This window comes from Rhincodon typus, chromosome 11 (genome assembly GCF_021869965.1).
Source record: "Rhincodon typus isolate 14 chromosome 11, sRhiTyp1.1, whole genome shotgun sequence".
Taxonomy (NCBI): domain Eukaryota; kingdom Metazoa; phylum Chordata; class Chondrichthyes; order Orectolobiformes; family Rhincodontidae; genus Rhincodon; species Rhincodon typus.
Window position 1 is genome coordinate 66,478,665 of NC_063342.1, and position 19,732 is coordinate 66,498,396.

The 19,732-nt window shown below is 49.4% G+C and overlaps 1 protein-coding gene across 4 annotated transcripts in view; it reads right to left on the minus strand.

Annotated features, from left to right (window-relative positions):
• The window catches only part of shroom2a (shroom family member 2a), a 305,723-nt gene that overhangs the window by 143,911 nt on the left and 142,080 nt on the right, over window positions 1-19,732 (minus strand). For all 4 annotated transcript variants that reach the window (XM_048602587.1, XM_048602588.1, XM_048602589.1 and 1 more), the window contains 3 exons: window positions 12,285-12,416; window positions 6,608-9,011; window positions 661-761 (listed from right to left, as the gene is read on the minus strand). In XM_048602587.1, the coding sequence (XP_048458544.1) occupies window positions 661-761; window positions 6,608-9,011; window positions 12,285-12,416 (2,637 nt within the window). The remainder of the gene's footprint in view (window positions 1-660; window positions 762-6,607; window positions 9,012-12,284; window positions 12,417-19,732) is intronic.

A 19,732-nucleotide genomic window follows, 5' to 3' on the forward strand; every position in this document is an offset into this window, starting at 1 on the left:
TGAGAATCAACGTAAGGTCAGCGCAGGCCATTCAGCCCATTTATCCCGAACCTGTTCCCCCCACTGTTTGGTGACGCTGTGGCTGCTCAGAGATTCACCTCTCTTTATCCAGCTCAGATCCAGAGCATGCGACACTGTTTCCTAACAAAAACAAAAACCCCATCAACCTCAATAGCTTCCAGACGAGCATCCCCCAGCAATCGCAGAGCACATCCTTTTAGGGGAAAGAGAGTTTGAGAGGTGTACTACCCTTCATGTGGGGAAATCTTCCCTGATGTCCCTCCGAAAGAGTCTGCCTGTGTCTTTCACCAGCGAGCCTCAACCTGAGATGAAAGGCTGGCGAATGCAGATGAGCTGGACAGTTAACAAGATCTCATATAGTGCTTCCACTGAGACGCCTTGATCAACAGCACTTATCAAAAGTATTATGGCTTCTCTTGGTGGAGACAAAGTTTCAGTGCAGAATGTTGCAGCTCCAGAGCTGTAGCTGCTAAATATCCCGGGATCACATCCAGAAACCAATCCTCCTGTACAGTTTAAAATAAAAACCCAAGCTCACTAAGAATAGACCACAAAACATTTCAGCCCCTGAAACCACAGTTAGGTGCCACGTGCCTGACCACGAGAGACACCAGCTCCTGTGTGCCCCGCAGTACCCACCTTGCAGGTGGGCTCGACCTTCCTCCTTCAGCTCCGGGAGCAGGATGCTCCATCTCCCTCCGGAAACCGTCCGGCCGCCTTCTCGAGTCGACGGGAACGTCCTGCAGCGTGGTTACAACAGGAAAGTTTCTGTTCACAAACCTATCATTTGGCATCTGGAAGCTGTATTTCATTGCAACGCGAAGCAGCTCATTCTGAAACCAAGCCCTAGTCAAAGTGTCAGGATCTGAGCCATTGAGCTGGTGTTTGGATTGGCGATCGGGGAGGGGTGGGGATAGTGGACAGGAACAGATTGTTAACCGTGCAGCCTCAGTTTCCTGTATCATTCACAAGGCTCCCCTGATCTGTGCTGCTTTACCCTGTATTTATCCCATTTTAATCCACTTTAGCTTGCCTGCACTCAGGAATGCGTCCCAACCAGATAATTGTAGGGTTTGGGAGGCTCAAGCCTCTCACATCAACGTGCCTGCAGCCCTCAGCAGAGAGGAGCTAGGCCTGGAATATGCTGCTAGGTTTACTGCAGTGTTGAAATTGGTCTTTGAAAACACAGCAAAGCACGCTGACAGCTCAATATGGTGCCACACCCAATTCCCTCAGCCATTGGCTTTGTTTTAAGCTCCCATCCCCAGACTGGTTTCCTCGGTGTAATTTTTTTGGGGGGGGTGGTGGAAGTGGCTGCATAGGAAAAGGGGGCAAGCCAATCAGCTCTTCGGGAGGTTGATCTGGGTCCCACTTCTCCAAGCATTTTGAGAGTGAAAATTAACAACTGGTAACAATTACTTGCTGGAGAAGCGAGTTTCCAAGCTTCTCACCAGCTCCAGTGACAAAACTGTCTCCTCATCTCCCTCATGTAATGTCTCGTTCTGTATTTCTTTTTCCAGATGATGTCCCAGGTCTCAGACTCAACCAGCCGATTTAATCCCTCAGTAACTGCCCTAGATTACTGGCTGATAGCTTTGATTGAGTCATGGTGGCATGGTAGTTCGGTGGTTAGCACTGCCGCCTCACAGCGCCAGGGACCTGGGTTCAATTCCAGCCTCAGGCAACTGTGTGGAGTTTTCACATTCTCCCCGGGTCTGCATGGATTTGCTCCGGTTTCCTCTGCACAGATATGCAGGTTAGGTTGGATTGGCTATGCTACATTTCCCCATAGAGTCCAGGGATATGCAGGCCAGGTGGATTAGCCATGGGAAATGTGGGGATAGGGTAGGGTCGGGGTGGGAAGTTCTTTGGAGGGTTGGCGCAGACGTGTTGGGCCGAATGGCCTCTTCCTTGCACTATAGGGATTCTATGAGGTCACCCCCTCATCATTCCACCCGCATCGACCAAAAAATTAAAAAACTGGAATGGTTGCTTCCAGTGAGGCAGCTGGAGGTGAGTGACCCTGCCTGTCCTGAACCTCATGGCTGTGCCCATAGTTAGAGGTATTGCTGAAAGCCAAAGTTTGGTGGTATAGTGAACAGTGAAGAAGGTTATCTAAGATTACAAAGACATCTTGACCAATTGGGTCAATGGGCTGAGGAGTGGCAGATGCAGTTTAATTTGGATAATTATTGCAATTTGGTCAAACAAAGATAGGACTTATACAACTAAAAGTAGGGCCTCGGGCTAGTATTGTAGAACAGAGGAACCTAGGGGTTCAGGTGCATAATTCTTTGAAGTTTGTATCACAGGTAGCCAGGGTGATTAAGAAGACGTTTAGCACGCTTCCCTTCATGACTCGGATCTTTGAGTATAGGAGTTGGGATGTCATGTTGAGGCTGTACAGGATGTTGGTGAGGCCTCTTCTGGACTACTGTGTATAGTTCTGGTCACCCTGCTATAGGAAGGATATTACTAAAGTGGAGAGGGTTCAGAAGAGATTTACCAGGATGTTGTGGGAATGGAGGGTTTGAGTTATGAGGAGAGGCTGTTTAGGCTGGGACCTTTTTTCACTGGAGTGTAGGAGGCCGAGGGGTGACCCTATAGAGGTTTATAAAATCATAAAGGTCACAGATAAGGTGAATGGCAAGTGTCTTTTCCCTAGGGTGGGGAATTTGGAGACTAGGGGGGATATTTTTAAGATGAGCAGAGAAAGATTTAACAAAAGGCATGAGGGTCAACTACTTTTTTTTAAACAGAGAGTGGTCCATGTGCGAGGAAGTGTTGGATGCAGATAAAGTTACAACATTTAAAAGACATTTGGATAAGTACATGAATAAGAAATGTTTGGAGGGATATGGGCCAAGTGGAGGCAGGTGGGACTAGTTTAGTTTGGGATTATGGTCAGCATGGACTGGTTGGACCAAAGGGTCTGTTTCTCTGCTGTATAACTCTATTACTGTCAAATAGCCCATACACTCTCCTGTACACTAATGGGAAATGTAGGATAATTGGGTAGACAATGGGAGCTTTGAACAGTGAATCCTCACCATGGTGCGAGTCAACTTATTTTCATCAAAATCAGTGACTAATTCCAGAGATGAGCAATGAAATAGGAAATGTGTAACATCTACCTCATCAGCTGGGTGCAGGGGGAGGGGCAGAGGTCCTGAGGCAAACAGTGAATATTTCTCCCCCCTTCTCTCTCTCACACACCTGGGGACACATTGTCTTATTCTATTATGAGTCTAGTAACCAAACTAGAGATAATGTTTTCAAGGACCACCTTAGCAGTTTGAGAAATGGAATTCAGGCTTAAAAATAATGGTGTGGGGTGGTGGGGGGAGACAGAGATTGGTAAAGAGTATGAAGCTGTAAAAGTGCTGTAAAAACACACTGGCTCACTGATTCTCTTCAGGGAAGGTGTCCTGCTGCCTGTACCCAGCCAGGCCCAGCAGATCATTCCAGAACCACATGAAAGTTGTTGTCTCTTAGTAATACCCCGCCCCCTGTCTCTGGCTGCAGCAGACAGCTCCACAAACATCTCAGGAGCAGTCAACATGCTACCCAGGGTCAAAACTCCAAAAGCAGCAGTTGGGAAGCGGCAGGTTAGCACACTCTGGTTTGGTTGGGAAACACCCAGTGTCTGACGAAGGTAGGGCATTCGCTGTGACAAAGGCTCGATTGTACAACACTGCTTCAGGTACTTGCGTAAGCGCACAGTCATTCCAAAAGAAACCTCAAGGTGTGTAAACATAAGCCATCTAATAAAGTTCCTTATCTGTGTTCCTTCCTCTGTAAACTTTCACTTGGAGCTAAAGGATCAAGGACAAGAACTAGAACTGCTTTTTATAACATGTGGACAGCATTACACAGCAATAAGAGGGAGTCCCACTCAATCCGAATTAAATTAGAATACAGCTGATCAGTATTTTAACCCACCACAATTCCAGGTTCTTTAAAAGCCTCTCGGAGCAAAAGCAGCTCAGGCTCAGTTTTGAAATTTCTATTGATTCCCTCCCTCCGTCCCTTTCTTGGGACAGGATTACCAGATTACCCATGCCCTTTGTGTGAAGGAATCATTTCAGACATTGCTCCAGGCATTAAATTTAAAGATTATACCTCCTCGACGTGCACACCCACCTCTCCCTCATCTACAGAGGACTCAGCCTCTCTCCATCCACCTCATCAACTCCTTTAAATCATCATAAATACTTCCATTAGATCACCCTTTAACCTTTTCCCTATATCAACAGAACACAAAGCCAATCTATCCAACTTGTTCTCACAGCTTTAACTCTTCAAGTCCCAGTATTATTCAGCAAATCCTACAAGGGCAAAGATGATGATAAATGGTCCTCACTGTCCAAGTGTCTGATAAGTTACAGGTTTCCAGTGAATCCATCACCTTAGTGAAAAAATACACAACAAATTCCAGGGAGAATCTTGAAGCTTAGATTGGGAAGTAAAAACCGCAATGAGGCTCACATCATAGAAACACCTGACTGACGGTAAAGGAAACAAATTTCGGGTAGCTTCCAGAAGGACATGTGACCTTGACACGAGGGATATGAAAACATAATAGGTGCAGTTGACCAAATTGCCTCAATCTGCCATCGAGAAGATCAAGGTTGAGCTATCTCAACTCCACCTCTGTGCATGATCCCCATTTCCCTCAGAGCCCAAAAAAATATTGACTGTAGCCTGGAGTATACCCACTGAGCTTCCATAGCTCTCTGGGCTCAGAGATTCTGAAGATTCACCACTTCTGTGTGAAGACACTTCTCCTCACCTCATTCCTAAATGGGCAACCCTATTAACCTGAAGTGGTGTCCCTTAGTCCTAGTCTCTCCAGTATGGGAAACATTCCCTCAGCATCTTACCCTGCCAGAACCCTTCACAGCCTAGTTTCAACAAGACCATCTCCTGCTGCTGTAAACTCCAGAGAAGCACTGGCCTTGTCTACTAAATCTCTCCACATAGGATAACCCTCTCATCCCAGGATTCAATCTGGTGAACTGTTGTTGCTCCCCTTTTCGGGCAGGTTTGTTCATCTTCTCGACACAAAACGGTACACATTACTCTAGGTGTGACCGATGATGCTGGTATGATGCACAAGACGACGAATCTCACGCATTCCTGATTACCTTGACAATGAATGGCCATCTCCGAGGGCACTAACATACAACTGCATTTTGGGAGTGTAACCTCTCACGGGGATGCGGTGGGGCGCTTTGGTGAACCAGTCCCATGCTTTTTAAACATCAATCTGTTTGGTTTTGACAGGTCAAATTTTGTTGGTGCCAGATCACAACTTACAAGCTCAAAATCTGGTTTGTGCCACTGACATTTACAAAGTGGTTTGACAGGGTAAGGGAACACCTGCCCTTTGGTGGGGGGTGGGGGGGGGGATTGATTGTAAAATAGCAACAAAAGAAATCTAGTTAGGAGTTCAGGAGAAATGGGCTTTACCAAGAAGTAGAGAGCATTTGAGGTGATTGAGGTGGCTCAGTGGTTAGTTCTGCCTGTGTGGGGTTCCTCCAGATGGTCCATGTTTCCTCCCACAGTCGAAAGATGTGCCGGCTATGTGGACTGGCCATGCTAAATTGCCTGTAGCGTTCAGGGATGTGCAGGTTAGGTGGGTTAGTCATGGGAAATGCAGGGTTATAGACATAAGGTAAGAGGGTGGGTCTGGTTGGGATGCTCTTCACAGGGCCAGTGTGGACTCGATGGGCCAAATGGCCTGCTTCCACACTGTAGGGATTCTGTGATACATTTCAGGAGATCTACATGGTGTGGCAGGATGTGGTGATGGTAGTCCTGTTGGAATGAAATGAAGAAGTGTGGGAAGGTATTATGGACTGGTTGGGCCGAATGGCCCGTTTCTATGCCATTCGTTGTGAACAGGGGACTGTGCAGCTGTCGCAACATGAGCTGTTCATCCCCCCACCCAGCCCCAAATAGATGGGGGCACATTTCTTGCAAACACCTCCCCCACCCCAGCTGCTGAGGAGCTGTTGGGCTGGGGTCACGGGGTCGCACAGAGAACAGCCATGTCTTTGTGAAAATTGAGTACCCTTCCCACCTGCATAAACATATCCGCTGTCCCGTGAGCCCCCACCCCCCCAAGGTGGGCCCAAGCGGACTGCGTCGTGGGGAGGAGGAAGTGGCAGAGTGGTCTCCAGAGGCTCACGTTCAAGTTCTGGGAACACGAGTTCAAATCCCAGAGGGACTGGAGAATTCGGAACTCAATCAGGAAACGCCTGGAGTAAGAGGAAAGTCGATTGTTGTAGAAACCCATCGAAAAGCTCGGAGGTGGAACAGCTGCCACCTTTATCTGGTCCGGCCTACGTGAGGCTCCAGGCCCACAGCATCTTAACTACGTTCGCAGTAATCAGGGAACGGGCTTTAAATATCAGCCTAGTCCCATGAACGAACAAAATAAACACTCTGCGGCTGTGGGTTTGTGGCGTGCCGCTCGCTTGGGAGTTCAAAGTTTGACGCTGCGCAAACAAACCGGGTGCAGTTGAGAGTAAAAGCCAGCGCAGCGACAATCAGCAGTGTATGGGAGGGTAGCACTGATTACCTGGACGTAGAAATCGGTGGAAGGTGACGATCTGGATCGTTCATGCACGTACTGCGGGCTTGCAGGCTCCTGCAAGCTCTGCTCAAGGATGTCATCCGCAGAATGGAACCTTCCGGAACTCCGGGCCTCCGACACCTTCCTCTGCTCCCTCCACGTCGCCTGGTACTCTGCGAAGGTGCCAAGGCGCTGTGGCCCAGCCTTGTGCCCGCTGGGGTCCAGGTTACGGGGATGCCCAGCGGGGGTGGGCCTCTCAGGGAGGCCGCCGCTGGTTTGGGGGCCCAGGTATCGCAGCGGCCAGCTCCCTCCGGGATCGGGGGCCCTCCGGGGGCTCTCGCGGCCCCCTCCCAGTGAGCTGGCCCGGACACAGGCCCAGTCCTGGTCCGCAGCCTCCAGATGCCCGTACTCGGCCTTGCTGCCGCTGCCTTTCCCGTGCAGCGCGAGCTGGGCCTCAGCGCCGCTGGGGCGGACACTCTGACTGGGTGGAGGTGGGGGCCTCCCACCCGCCTCAAAGAAATGCCGCCTGTCGGCGAAGGAGGTAGGGGGGTCCGTGCCCGGGGGAGGGGGAGGGGGAGGGGGAGGAAGGGATGTCCCAGCCTCGTCAGGGGCGCCCACCTCGTTCATCTTCTCTGGTTCGGAATAAGAGCGCAGCTTCTGCTCCAAAGTCAGCCGCTTCCTGCCACCCAGACGGGTCAGGGCTGGCACCCGTGGGTGGATGGCCGAGGGAGGCAAGGGCCCCTCTTCCTTGGCAGCAGGGGTGACAGGCTGGCGGGGGGGTGCCAGGGGCCCCAAGTCCCTCCGCTGGAAGGAGGTGGCCCTCAGGACGCGGGCCTGGGCCTCCTTCAGGTCGTCCTTGTAGGAGGAGCCGTCAGGGAAGGGAGGGCACTCGGCCGCCCACTCCTCCCGGGAGCCCCCGGCTTTGCCCGCCGTCTCCGGGGAAACGGGTGTCAAAACCGCGGCGCTCTTGCTCTTCTGCAGCTGCGCCCGCTTGGTCTGGATCTCATTGCGCAGGGCGGTGGCAAAGCGATCACTCCTCCGCTGTTGCTGCTGCTTGACCTGTGGATAGACCGAGGCCTCAGCCGGCAGCTTCCTGCTCTCCTGCGCCAGGGAGTGAAGCAGGGGCGTCCTGTCAGGGCACACAGCCGTGCCCTCTGCCCGCGGCCAGCTTCGATCGCTCAGTGCTCGGCATCGGCTGCCCTCCAGGTGGCCATAAGGCGGACGCGACGCCCCTGCTTCGGGCCTGCAGGGGAGGCGGCCATCGGAGGGCGAGGCCTGGTCCCCGGGAGGCCTGGGGCCTGTGTCGCTGCTGCTGTGATCGGGGCTGAGGGGGTAGGCCGCTCCCTTCTGGCTATCCCAGCATTCTGACTGGGCCCGCGCAGGGTGAGCTCCGGCTAGGTCAGGCTGCCGGGAGCAGGCGGGAGCGGGAAGGGCCGTTTTTGTTGGCCCTCTTTGGCTCCAGTCAGAACGGGGAGCGCTCTCAGCCGCAGTTGGGTGTGGGCCATGATAAAGGCTGGTGCCCCATGGGGCCATCCTGGTTCCACCGTTATGGTGAAAGGTGCTTTCGTCACTGTGCTGCCTTTGGTGAGAGGTGGGCGAGGTGGGCTGGGAGTAACGGACGTCCATGCTGGACAGGCTCAGCTTGCCAGCACTGGGCTGCTTATTGTTGTCCCATAGGGCCGAGGGAGCCATCTCGGCCCCGTACAGAGGGCTGGCCTGCTTCGCCCTCTTGCCCTCGCGCTCAGGGTCCTCCCCGGCCCAGTCACCTCGCAGCTGAGGCTTGGCCGAGGTCTGTTGCCGGGAGGGCCCATTCCCGTCAGGGGGCCCCCCGGCATGTGCCTTCTCGTGCACCTTGGTGGCGGCGAAGCTGTCGCTGCGGACGGGAGGGGGCGGCGGTGGGGATACCCTACGGGGCACCCGGCTCTCGCCCTGACCCTTCCTCTCCGGCACGTGCCACACAGGCCCGAAGCTGGCCCTGCCCGATGCATGGGGCCTGCAGCCGAGGTATTCGTCTGGGCGTGTTGAGTCATCGGGCCTGTCCTCTAGGCTGGATCGCTCAGCTGCATTCTGACCTTGGCGCCCGTTACCATTGCTGGGCTTTGGGGCATCCCAGGGGGGTCCCCTACTCAGCATGTTCTCCGTGGAGGACGACATGTCACTCTTGGAAGACGAGAGGGTGTAGTCCGGGGTGCTGGAACTGGTGGAGAAGGAGCTGTAGGCCGAATCCCGTTTGCTGTGCCCCGAGATCTGGTCCATGCTGTTGCTGGAGTGAGCAGGGGACAGGCTGACCCCCTGGTAGATGGCAGGGGGCTGGTCCAGGCTCTCCATGCTGCCGAGGGAGCTGAACTGGTCAGAAGCGCGGTGCAGGGTGGTCTCGTCCCACTTGTCCGAGAGGTCATTCGACGAGGAGCTGGTGAGAAAGCAGAATGGAAGATGGGGGTTGGGGGGTGTCAAGGCATAGTTTTAGTCAGAACGGACATACACGTGTACAGTACAGGAGGCCATTCAGCACGCGAGGCCTATGCTCACACTTTGCAAAAGCAATCATAGAATGTCTTAAGTTTGGAAGCAAGCCATTCAGCCCATCAAGTCCACACCGATCCTCCGAAGAGCATCGCACCCTGACCCACCCTGCCATCCTATCCCTGTAACCCTGCATTTCCCATGGCTAACCCACCTAACCTGTACACCCGTTGACACTAAGGGCAATATAGCATGGCCAATCCACCCTAACCCAACTAAACTCACTCCCTTTCACATTTCAGGTCACTCCTCTTTAAGCATATGTGAGCTTTGTTTCAGGAAGTTCATTAAACCTGCCTGAATCAGTCTTTATCCACTCACAATGGTCCAATTATGAGGTTTATAACATTATTAGATATTGGGGCAGTAATCTGAAATCCTGATAAAACGAAGGAGGTCTTGTGAAGGTATGAACTATAAATATTAAGCCACTCGGCCCCTCAACCCTGCTCCACCATTTAATAAGATCATGGTCAATTTGATTGTGAACTCTATTCTATATTCCCACCTCCTACTAACCCCTAATACCCTTTCACGCCCTTGTTAGTTGTAAATCTATCTACCTCTGCCTTAAGATTGATCAATAATCCATCACTGCCCCTTCTCTGGGAAGACAGCTTCAAACACTCTCAGCCACCAAGAAAACTCCCTCTTGCTTTTGAATGGACAGTCCCTTATTTTTAAACTGTGTCCCCCAGTTCTAGTCTCCTCCCACAAGAAAAAGCATCCTCTCAGCGTCCAATCCATCAGGTCCCCCCAGAATTTTATTTGGCTCAATTAAATAGATTCATTCTTCTAAACTCCCATGACCATAAGATGTTGGAACAGAATTAGGCCATTCAGCTCATCAAGTCATTCAGTGTTATCATAGCAGATCTGATAATCCTTCACTTTCCTGCCTTTTGCCCCATAACGCCCGATTCCCTTACTGATTAAAAATCTGCTTATCTCAGCCGTAAATGTACTCAATGACCCAACCTCGATAGCCCACTGTGGTAAAGAATTCCACAGATTCACTCCCCTCAAAGAGAAGAAATTCCTTTTCATCTATCCCCTTAATCTGAGATTATGTCCTCTTGTTGTAGACTCTTCCACAAGGGGAAACAACATTTCCACATCTACCCTGTTAAGCCCCTCGAAGAATCTTATATGTTTCAATAAAGTCGCCTCTCATTCTTCTAAATTCCAATGAGTACAAGCCCAAACCTCTCCATACCTGGTATCAGCTAGTGAACCTTCTCTGGGCTGCCTCCAATGCCAGTATATCTTTCCTTAGATAAGGGGACCAAAACTGTTTGCAATATTCTAGCTGTGATCCGACTAGCGCCTATCACTTTAGCAAGTTCTCCCTTTCTTCATACTTCATTCCCTTTGAAATAAAGACCAACTTTCCGATTGTCTTCCATTTACCCAACAAACGTACAAGCTAGTTATTTGTGATTTGTGCACTATTCTCTCAGTCCGTAACTTTCTGCAGTCTTTCTCCATTTAAATAATATTCAGCTCCTCCATTCTTCCTGCCAAAGTGCTTAACCTCACCTTTTCCCACATCATAGTCCATCTGTCAAGTCCTTGCCCACTTGCTTTTCCTGTCTATATCTGTCTGAGATTCTTTGAGTCATCCTCTCCATTTGCCTTCCCACCTGCTTTTGTGCCATCCACCACACATTGACCCTCTTTATCCAAATCATTAATACATGGACATGGACCCAGTCTGTCCAACCTTCCTTGCAAGATAAACTCCCATCCCAGGGATCAGTCAAATGAACCTTCTCTGAACTGTTTCCAATGCATTTACATCCTTCCATAAATAAGGAGACAAAAACTGTACACATTACTCGAGATGTGGACTCATTGAACTCTACACAGCGCAAGCAAAACATTGTTACTTTTACATTCCATTCCCCTTGCAACTAATAGCAACAACCAATGTGCCTCCACAATCACTTGCGGTACCTGCATACTAACATTTTGTGATTTATTAAACAGCACACCCAGATCCCTCTGTACTGCAGAGTTGTGTAATTCCTTTTCATTTCAATAACATACGGCTTTCCTATTCTTCCTGCTAAAGTGGATAGATTCACATTTTCCAACATTATACTCCATTTGCAAGAGTGAGCACTTACTCACTTAACCTCTCCACATCCGTTTGTAAAAATCAAGGTTCTCAAAACATTAGCTCTGTTTTTGTATCTACAGAAGGTGGCTCAGTGGTTAGCACTGCTGCCTCACAGCGACAGGGACCCGGGTTCGATTCCACCCTTGGATGACTATCTGTGTGGAGTTTGCACATTGTCCCCGTGTCTGCGTGGGTTTCCTCCAGGTGCTCAGGTTTCCTCCCACAGTCCAAAGATGAGCAGGTTAGGTGGATTGGCCATGCTAAATTGCCCACAGTGTTCAGTGATGTGTAGATTAGGTGGGTTATAGGGGGACAGGTTTGGGTGGGATGCTCTGAGGGTCAGCGTGGACTTGTTGGGTTGAAGGGCCTGTTTCCACACTGTAGAGGTTCTATGATTCTATGAAGACCCGCTTTCTGTTTTAGTTAAAGTGAACATCAAGATTTCTTCACTTTCTGTAAATTGCTCCTTCCAGAAAATGGGAAGCTAACAGATTGTCGCAAGGAACACAATAACAGGAGTAAGTCATTTAGCCTGACAAGACCGTTTGGCCACCATTCAAGGAAGCTCTCAGCTGTACTTCAATTCTGTTTGCTCAAACCGCCCCATAGTGATCTGCACAACTTTGATGAACCTTACCTCTTGTGTCAGCCCGTCCCCACACTGGGAACTAAAGACCAAACGCTCTCAGCTATTCCCAACACTCGCAGCCGCCACCACCACCACCCCACCCCCACCACCACCGCCAGTGAAGCTGTAGGACAGTTGGTTGGCTACATTCTGCCAAGTGGGAGTGCACGCTGGCTGTGCCTGGTACAAACCCGTGGCATCACAGGGAAGCAGATGGTCGAGAGATGTCCACTACTCGTCGGTTTTACCTCAATCTGCTTCTGAGCTTAGAGGGGGGCCTCCAGTAGCTGGCGGCTGCGCCAACGGAAGGTCGAGTGAAGGAGAGCGGGGCAGGTTCGGGCAGAACATTGGCGATGCACAGAAAGGTGGCAGCAGAAAGTTTGCGGACGAGGTGAGAGTGAGGCACTTACGTGGCGTGATAGCGCGAGTGCCACGACGGACATAGTCCACTGGACGATAGCTGCATCCTTGCAGATTCCGGCTGGCTATCTGTGAACTTTGTCGAATGCCACGAGTGAGGCCTACTCGCAGGCTCATTACTCCTGAAAGAGAGGGAGGGATGGCAGGCGATATTAACAAGGGAACCCGATAGTGAGTTAAATGGAGGTCTTTTCAAGTCCCTCAAGGTTTCAATGTGTTCAACACAAAAGTTTTCTGAAGCAGGCGACAACCCACAGTTCAAAGAAATAGTACAGCAATGAGCCGATTAGCTGGCCTCTCCTAATCCAAAGCCCAAAGGGAGGACACCGACACAGCCCCCTCGTCAGGGCCCTGACAATCATTTTCGTTCCCCCTTTACCTTCTAGGTAGGCTATTTCCAAACTTTCCTCCCCTTAATTCCAGTAACTCCATCACAAACTCTTGAGGATGTTCAACTGCAGATCAGAACTAAAACTCAAGCTGTCCTCCGTAAAATATAAGTGAAGCCTACCTCACATTAGATGGCTAGCTCCTACAACAAAAAAAAACACTTGGTGCCTTTCATTTGAAAAGACGCAGTGAAAGCAACTGCAAATCACTGGCTGCAGTGTCAATTTTCACCTGACATTTTTAAATGCAGTAAGAGTGAGCTACTGAGAAAGGGGAAGAGGATTGGACACCTTGGGAGGCCTGAACACACTGGGTGGGTCGCTTCTGATCTGAACGAGTAATGTGCAATTGGTGCACTTGACCTCTAATGATGGGTCATTAACAGCAAACTGGGAAAGGGACAAAGTGCTTTTGACTATGTAGGAACATCGCAAGGACATTTTCTCTCAGATTTGCCCTTTCGATTGGCTACTGGCTGTCAGACAGTTCTGAGGAAGGGTCACCAGACCCAAAACGTTAACTTTGTTTTTTCCTTCACAGATGCTGCCAGACCTGCTGAGCTTTTCCAGCCACTTTGTTTTTGTGGCTGTCAGACAGTCTCAGTTTAATAGTCCGATTACTGACTCCACTTCTCCAATCAGTAAGGTGATGGATTTGCTCTTAAAAGCTCACATATTGTGGCCAGAATTATTGTTTATTTTTAGAAAACACCAACAGTCCTGCTCAACGAGCACTTGCCCATTCAAGCAAAGGGGACTTTCACATCCATTAGTGAAGACACTGAGGGAGGAGCCAGCTCCAGCCTCTTCAATTGGGGCTATCAAACAAATCCGGGCGAACGCGAGGAATATAAAGCTCTTTGTTGTAGTGTGATAATATTTCTGACGATCATAAAGCTCCATTCACCGACTGTGCCTGTTTGACCAGGGCTAGAACCTTCACTGGAGTTGCCTGTATCCGAGCCTCGCTCCTCAGTTAGACCTTGCAGTTCCTTTGTGGAAAATTCCTGTGCCTCACACCAACACACAGTGTACCTTACAAGTTACCTTTTTGATGGCTCAACCTGTTCTATAAAGGAGGCCATTCATCCCCTTGAACCAGTACAGGAACATAGGAGCTGCAGCAGACTATTCTGCCCCTCGATTGAGCTCCACTTAGGAAGGGAACTGCAGATGTCATGGCAGGTGGTAGCTGTGCTGAGGGAAGACCCAGGAGATGGAGGGGTGAGCAGACAGGGTTTGGAAGCAGTAAATCATACCTGATCGGTATCAACTCCACTTACAAGCTTTGTCTAACCAAAACCCATCAATCTCAATTTTCCACACTGTAGGGATTCTATGATCTATGATTTATGATTTATGATCAGGTTTGGAATTGTCAACTGACCCCAATCCAACCAGCTTTTTCCTTGACGGGTGGAGGCGCGAGTGAGGGAAGAGTTTCAGAATTGCTTCTTGATATCGCTCCTGAATGGCCTCACCCTAAATTTCAAGCATACATGTCTTCGTGGTTGACTACCACAGCTGATAATATACACATGGATCTCCACCACTAGCCTCTGGATAACAGATAAATAATCTACACAAATAAATCTCTCATTTTAGCAGGAGCGTAGTCCATTCTTTCAGCATCTTGCAAAAAGCTCAAGTTACCAACTCCTGTCCCTGTCAGAGGCTGGGGGATCCAGCTGGAGGATGAGGTTGTAAATGGGAATGTTGGACCCCTCCCTGGAATATATTATCACTCACTCTCCTGCAAAACAACATCCAAAACATTTGTAGCAATCCATGGGTAGAACCTCTAAGGTTTGTTCTTGATTCTTACCCTCCTGCGCCCCCCAAAACCCCCACCCCCAAAAACTCTATTCTAGCAACAGAGGGTCATGTACACTTCACACACACAAACATCATAACACTACAAGTTGCCAAATGGGATGTTTCAAACAAAAATCAAGGAGTAATGTTGAAATATTCAAAGTTTGGGGTCTCTATTCTGCCATTGGTCAGTTGGTTTGGGGGTGGGGGACAGGCATGAGGGGATTAAGGGGTAAGGTGTACTGTTACCTCATGGAATTTCTCATGATTTTCATCAGAAAGCTCCTTGCCACTTTAGCCTCAGTCTCAAGAGGAATTTTCTGCGCTACAATAGCCACCATTTTGCCCTTCCTGAGTGAGCCAAAGAAGGAGAGGAAGACATTCCGCAGTCCGAGAGACAGGAGGAGTTGGAAAGCGAATGTGCTCCTTGCCTGAAGGCTTAGCCAAAAAGCTGTTCGGCAGAAGGCAAACCATTCAAAGTGAGCCTGGTCTTGGATACTGTTCTGAAAGGCAACTGCCAAACAAATCTTTCCAAGCAGCACAACCATACAGTCTAGGCACATATGGGTCACTCCTATATTACTGAGCCCATAGCTTATATCTATTCATCGCACTGCTACAGTTGAAATTCCATTTGTACCAGGGACCTGTTGTCCAATATTAGCTTCCTCCCTCTTTGAAAGGCAGAGTTAGCACCCCCATCATGGAGTGGCACCCGTAAATGCCCTAACTTTTCAAACAGCACAGTTCCCTTATTTTAACGTGCCCAGCGCCGTTTAAAGAGAGGCCACCCAAGTGTGTTGCAGGCAAAGGTCCTAATCCCAATCAATGCTGACTCATCAACCCTCAGATGGGCAACAGCGGAGACTCCATTCCCCCAGGGTGCCTCAGGATTGCAATGTGGTATGTTCAAGTCTCATTCCAGCATAAAGTCCAGGCTGACTCTCCCGGTGCATCACAGAGTGAGGTGCTGCACTATCTTAAATGAGACATTAAAGCTAGGCCCTGCCTGTCAAGGAGGTAGATTCCGGACTTGAAAGGGTTGGTTTATGAGAGGAGATCGAGTAGACTGGGACTATATTCATTGGAATTTAGAAGAACGAGGGGTGGATCTTGTAGAAACATACAAGATTACGAAGGGAATAGATAAGATGGAAGCAGGGAAGTTGCTTCCACGGGTGGGTGGAACTAGAACTAGGGGGTATAGCCTCAAAATAAGAGGGAGCAGACTTAGGACTGAGTTGAGGAAGAACTTCTTCACCCAAAGGGTTGTGAATCTGTGGAATTGCCTGCGCAGTGAAGCAGTTATGGCTACATCGTTGAATGTTTTTAAGGCAAAGGCTGATAGGATTTTTGAACTTTAATGGGATTAAGGGTAATGGTGAACTGGTGGGTAAGTGGAACTGAGTCCACGAAGAGATCAGCCATGATCCTATTGCATGGCAGAATGGGCTCAAGGGGCCAGCTGGCTGACTCGTGCTCCTATTTCTTATGTTCTTCTTATGTTTAATTATCATGGAACATTGCTGTGCACAATCCCAGCTGTTGCACTTCTGCCGTTACAACTTCATTAGCTGGAAAGCTTAGTCGGCCATGTTAAGGTTGTCCAAGGTGCTACATAAACGCAAATTCTCCCTTTGTGCCTCTAAGCTGTATGACTGCCTTCGTTCGGCCCAAATGGTAGCCACCTCGTGGCTGAACGGCCTTTGGGAGATTTGCTTTCTGGCTTTTGCTTTGGCTGGGATCAGTGGTACCAGATGAGATCTCAGTGGATTGAAGCACATCAATGACAGTTTGCATTTATGTAGCACTTTCGATGTAGGAAATGTCCCAAGGAGCTTCACAGAGGCACAATCAAACAGTTCAAACGTTCCGACATGCCAGGTCAATGCACGTTGTTGTTGTAAATTCTACTTCTTGCTACTTATATAGTGCAGTGCTGGCCTGTTGTACTCTGCTCTCTCTTTCCTTCCACACCCTTTCCCTTAGAACTGAACAAAAAAAAGTAGAACCTGTTTAAACGATCCCGAAGCTTGCAGCTAGTTTGCACTTAATACCACTGGACAGATTCGATTTGGTTATCAAAATACCCTGAGGGGAAGCCGCACATGGGCTTGGTTTCAAATGAAACAAATCTCTCAGCATCTAGCTTGTCAGGCTCATTCCTGAATCTTGTACAGATGAATCAGATCGTCTCACATTCTTCTAACCTGATCCACTTTGTTCAGCTTTTCATCATGGGGGAACCCTCTCAGTCCAGGAACCAGTCTAAGTGAGCCTTTGCTGCACTAGTCTCCAATGGATGTATTTAAACATGGCGACAAGACTATCTCCAAAACAGGACAGCGTTCCCTCAGGACTGCCCCGAAGTGGACACCCAGCTCATGTGCTCAACTCGCAGAAGCGAGGCTTGAACCCATGACTCTCCGACAGGGAGGTGAGAGAGAGCAACACACTGAGCCACAGCTACTCAGAACAAACTCACGACCAATCGAGCAGGGTCAATTCTGCAGCAGATCAACTGCTTACTTGCTGGGCGTATACAGGGGCTTTTATAAAGCTCCTTTGGTCTCTGGGGTGTTATTTGAAGTGGTGACAGGTTTCCTGTGGTTGGGGAGGGGGGATGATGTCAGACCACATGTCAAACACCAGCTGACCCTACGGCAGCGGTTCTGCAATAAACTGATCAGTGGGACCTTGACGCTTTCTGAGCAGCTGCATTAGTAACACACAGCCCCAGATTCAAAGCTGGCTCGTAAATGGCAGCTCGCTATACTTGCTGATGACAATCTGCCACTCAAGTTGTCTACACTGCACTCGACATCGTATCAATGAGAATAATCAATCGCGCATCAGGGACGGAGGGTCTGATTACAGCAAAACACGTTACAATTTTTTGTAGCAGACACTGCAGCAACCAACCGGTTTTGTGTGTGGTGCAGCTCGCAGACACACAGCAGACTGTCAGGCAGAGTCACAATATTGTATACACACAACACACGGAGTCCCTAAAGGCAAACTCTCAAAGTTAAGGTACACATACAAAAATCCAAATATGGATATGCAACGATGGCCCTCAGGGAGTTTCTTCACAATTCGGCCTGTTGTTTTAGGTTAAGGCCTGTTTTGATCCAATATGGCCATCCCCCCTCAACCCACCTCTCTACTCACACTGGGAAGTTACGCTAACCCCAAAGTAAAAGAGAAATATGATATTAGCCTGCTCTCAAAAGCTCAAGCTCAAAACATCATGCTGTAATCACCCTGTGGCTTGTCAGATCCACCTTGTACAATTCGTTATAATTTAAAAAAAATGCATGGCTCCTGGGGCAGGGGTAGAGAGGAACAATACATCTCACAACCTCAGTGAGCATGCCTCACTGTGAACTGTCCAGTTTCCAGCCGGAGAAAAATGCCCCTGGCCTTCACTGGCCAGACTGTAGTGATGTTTAGATAAGGAAATTCAGCATTGTCTGGAAGGACTCTGACCAATTTTCATAGATACACCACAGGAAGCATTCTACCTGGGTGCATCATGGCTTGGTTTGGCAGTTGCTCTGTCCAGGACTGTAAGAAACCACAGAGAGTTGTGAACAGAACCCAGTCCATTACACAAGCCAACCTGCCATCCATTGACTCCATCTATACTTCTCACTGCCTCAGGAAAGCAGCCAACATCATCAGAGACCCATCCCACCCCGGTTATAATCTCTTCCAACCTCTTCTGTCAGGCAGAAGGTACAAACGCTTAAAAACACGGACCAACAGATTCAAGAACAGTGTCTTCCCTGCTGTTATTAGACTTGTGAATGACCTCTCAAATTTTAAATATAAATGTTGGTCTCCCGTCTGTGCACCTTCTCTACAGCCATAACGTTGTATTCCTGATTCTGTTCTATTATCCTATGGTGGTGGCTGCGGCGGGGGGTGGGGTTGTTGGTAGGGAGTCAGGACTACCGCATCAGAGACAAAAGAAAGGCAAATTTGAATTGACGGTTCACATTCTCGATATATCCTCAAGTGCTTCAGAGGCTATTGAAGAATTTGTGACTGTGCTCACTGACATGAGAGAGGTAATGCAGCAGCCAAATGGTATGCAGCGAGCTCCTACACAAGGCAATGTCTAAATGAAGCGATTCCTGTTTTAGTAAAGTTTGTTTGGGAGTACATCTTGGCCAAGTCATTGGGAATAATGGGTTGGCTCTTCTTCCTATAGTCCTGTAGATCTTTTCCATCCACCTGGGATGGCAAATGTCCCCCCAGTTTAATGTCTCACCTGAAAGTTGGCACCTACGACAGCACGGCACTCACTCAGCACTGCACTGGAGTGTCAGCCTGGAGTTGGGTGCTCAGGTCCCTGGAATAGGACTTGAGCACATCACTTCAGACTCAGAGACAAGACAGCTCCATTGAGGCAAGGCCTACTCCGAAACCAGAATCAATGCAATGATGCCCCCCGCTACTGCTTTCCATTGGGAATGATTGACCAGGTATGGGCAAGGCTTAACAGGAGTGCCAGGTAGCAATACCCTGAGGGTCCTATCTATGCCCATGGTTAGGGGAATAGGAGGGTGGCCTGGGAAATTGCAAAGCCTCCCGCCACATTTCTGTTTCAGCCCACCGACTGACAGTCTCTGCTCGGGAGTGCCCATGGACACTGATCACCAAGACCCACTCCTCTAGGCTAGGGATGTAATGGCTCGGAGAACACCAACATCATTAACTACAACACACATTTATACAGCTATAACCAACATAAAGCTCCTGTAAAGCAAATTACAAAGCAAAAGTTTGACACCAAGTCACATAAAGAGCTCTTAGGATAGATATCGCAAACTTAGTGGTTTTAAAGAGCATCTTCAACATATAAACAAGGAGCAAGAGGCCATTCCATCCCCCAAGCCAGCTCCACCATTTCATATGGTGGAGGGAGAGACAGAGAGAGAGGGAGAGGGGGGGATTGAAAGAGACAGAGAGACAGACTGGGTTGGGGTGGGGGCAAGGACAGACTCGAGATGGGGTTACCTGCACCGCACCTTTCTGAAGTGTTGAAAATGAAGATGCTTACAGCTCCCAGACAGCCCGCACAGAGGGAGAACCTGTGGCCACCTTTTCACACCAGTATGGCAGAGATAACACAGTGTGTGGAGCTGGAGGAACACGGCAGGCCAGGCAACATCAGAGGAGCAGGAAAGTTGACGTTTTGGGTCGGGACCCTTCTTCAGAAATGGGCC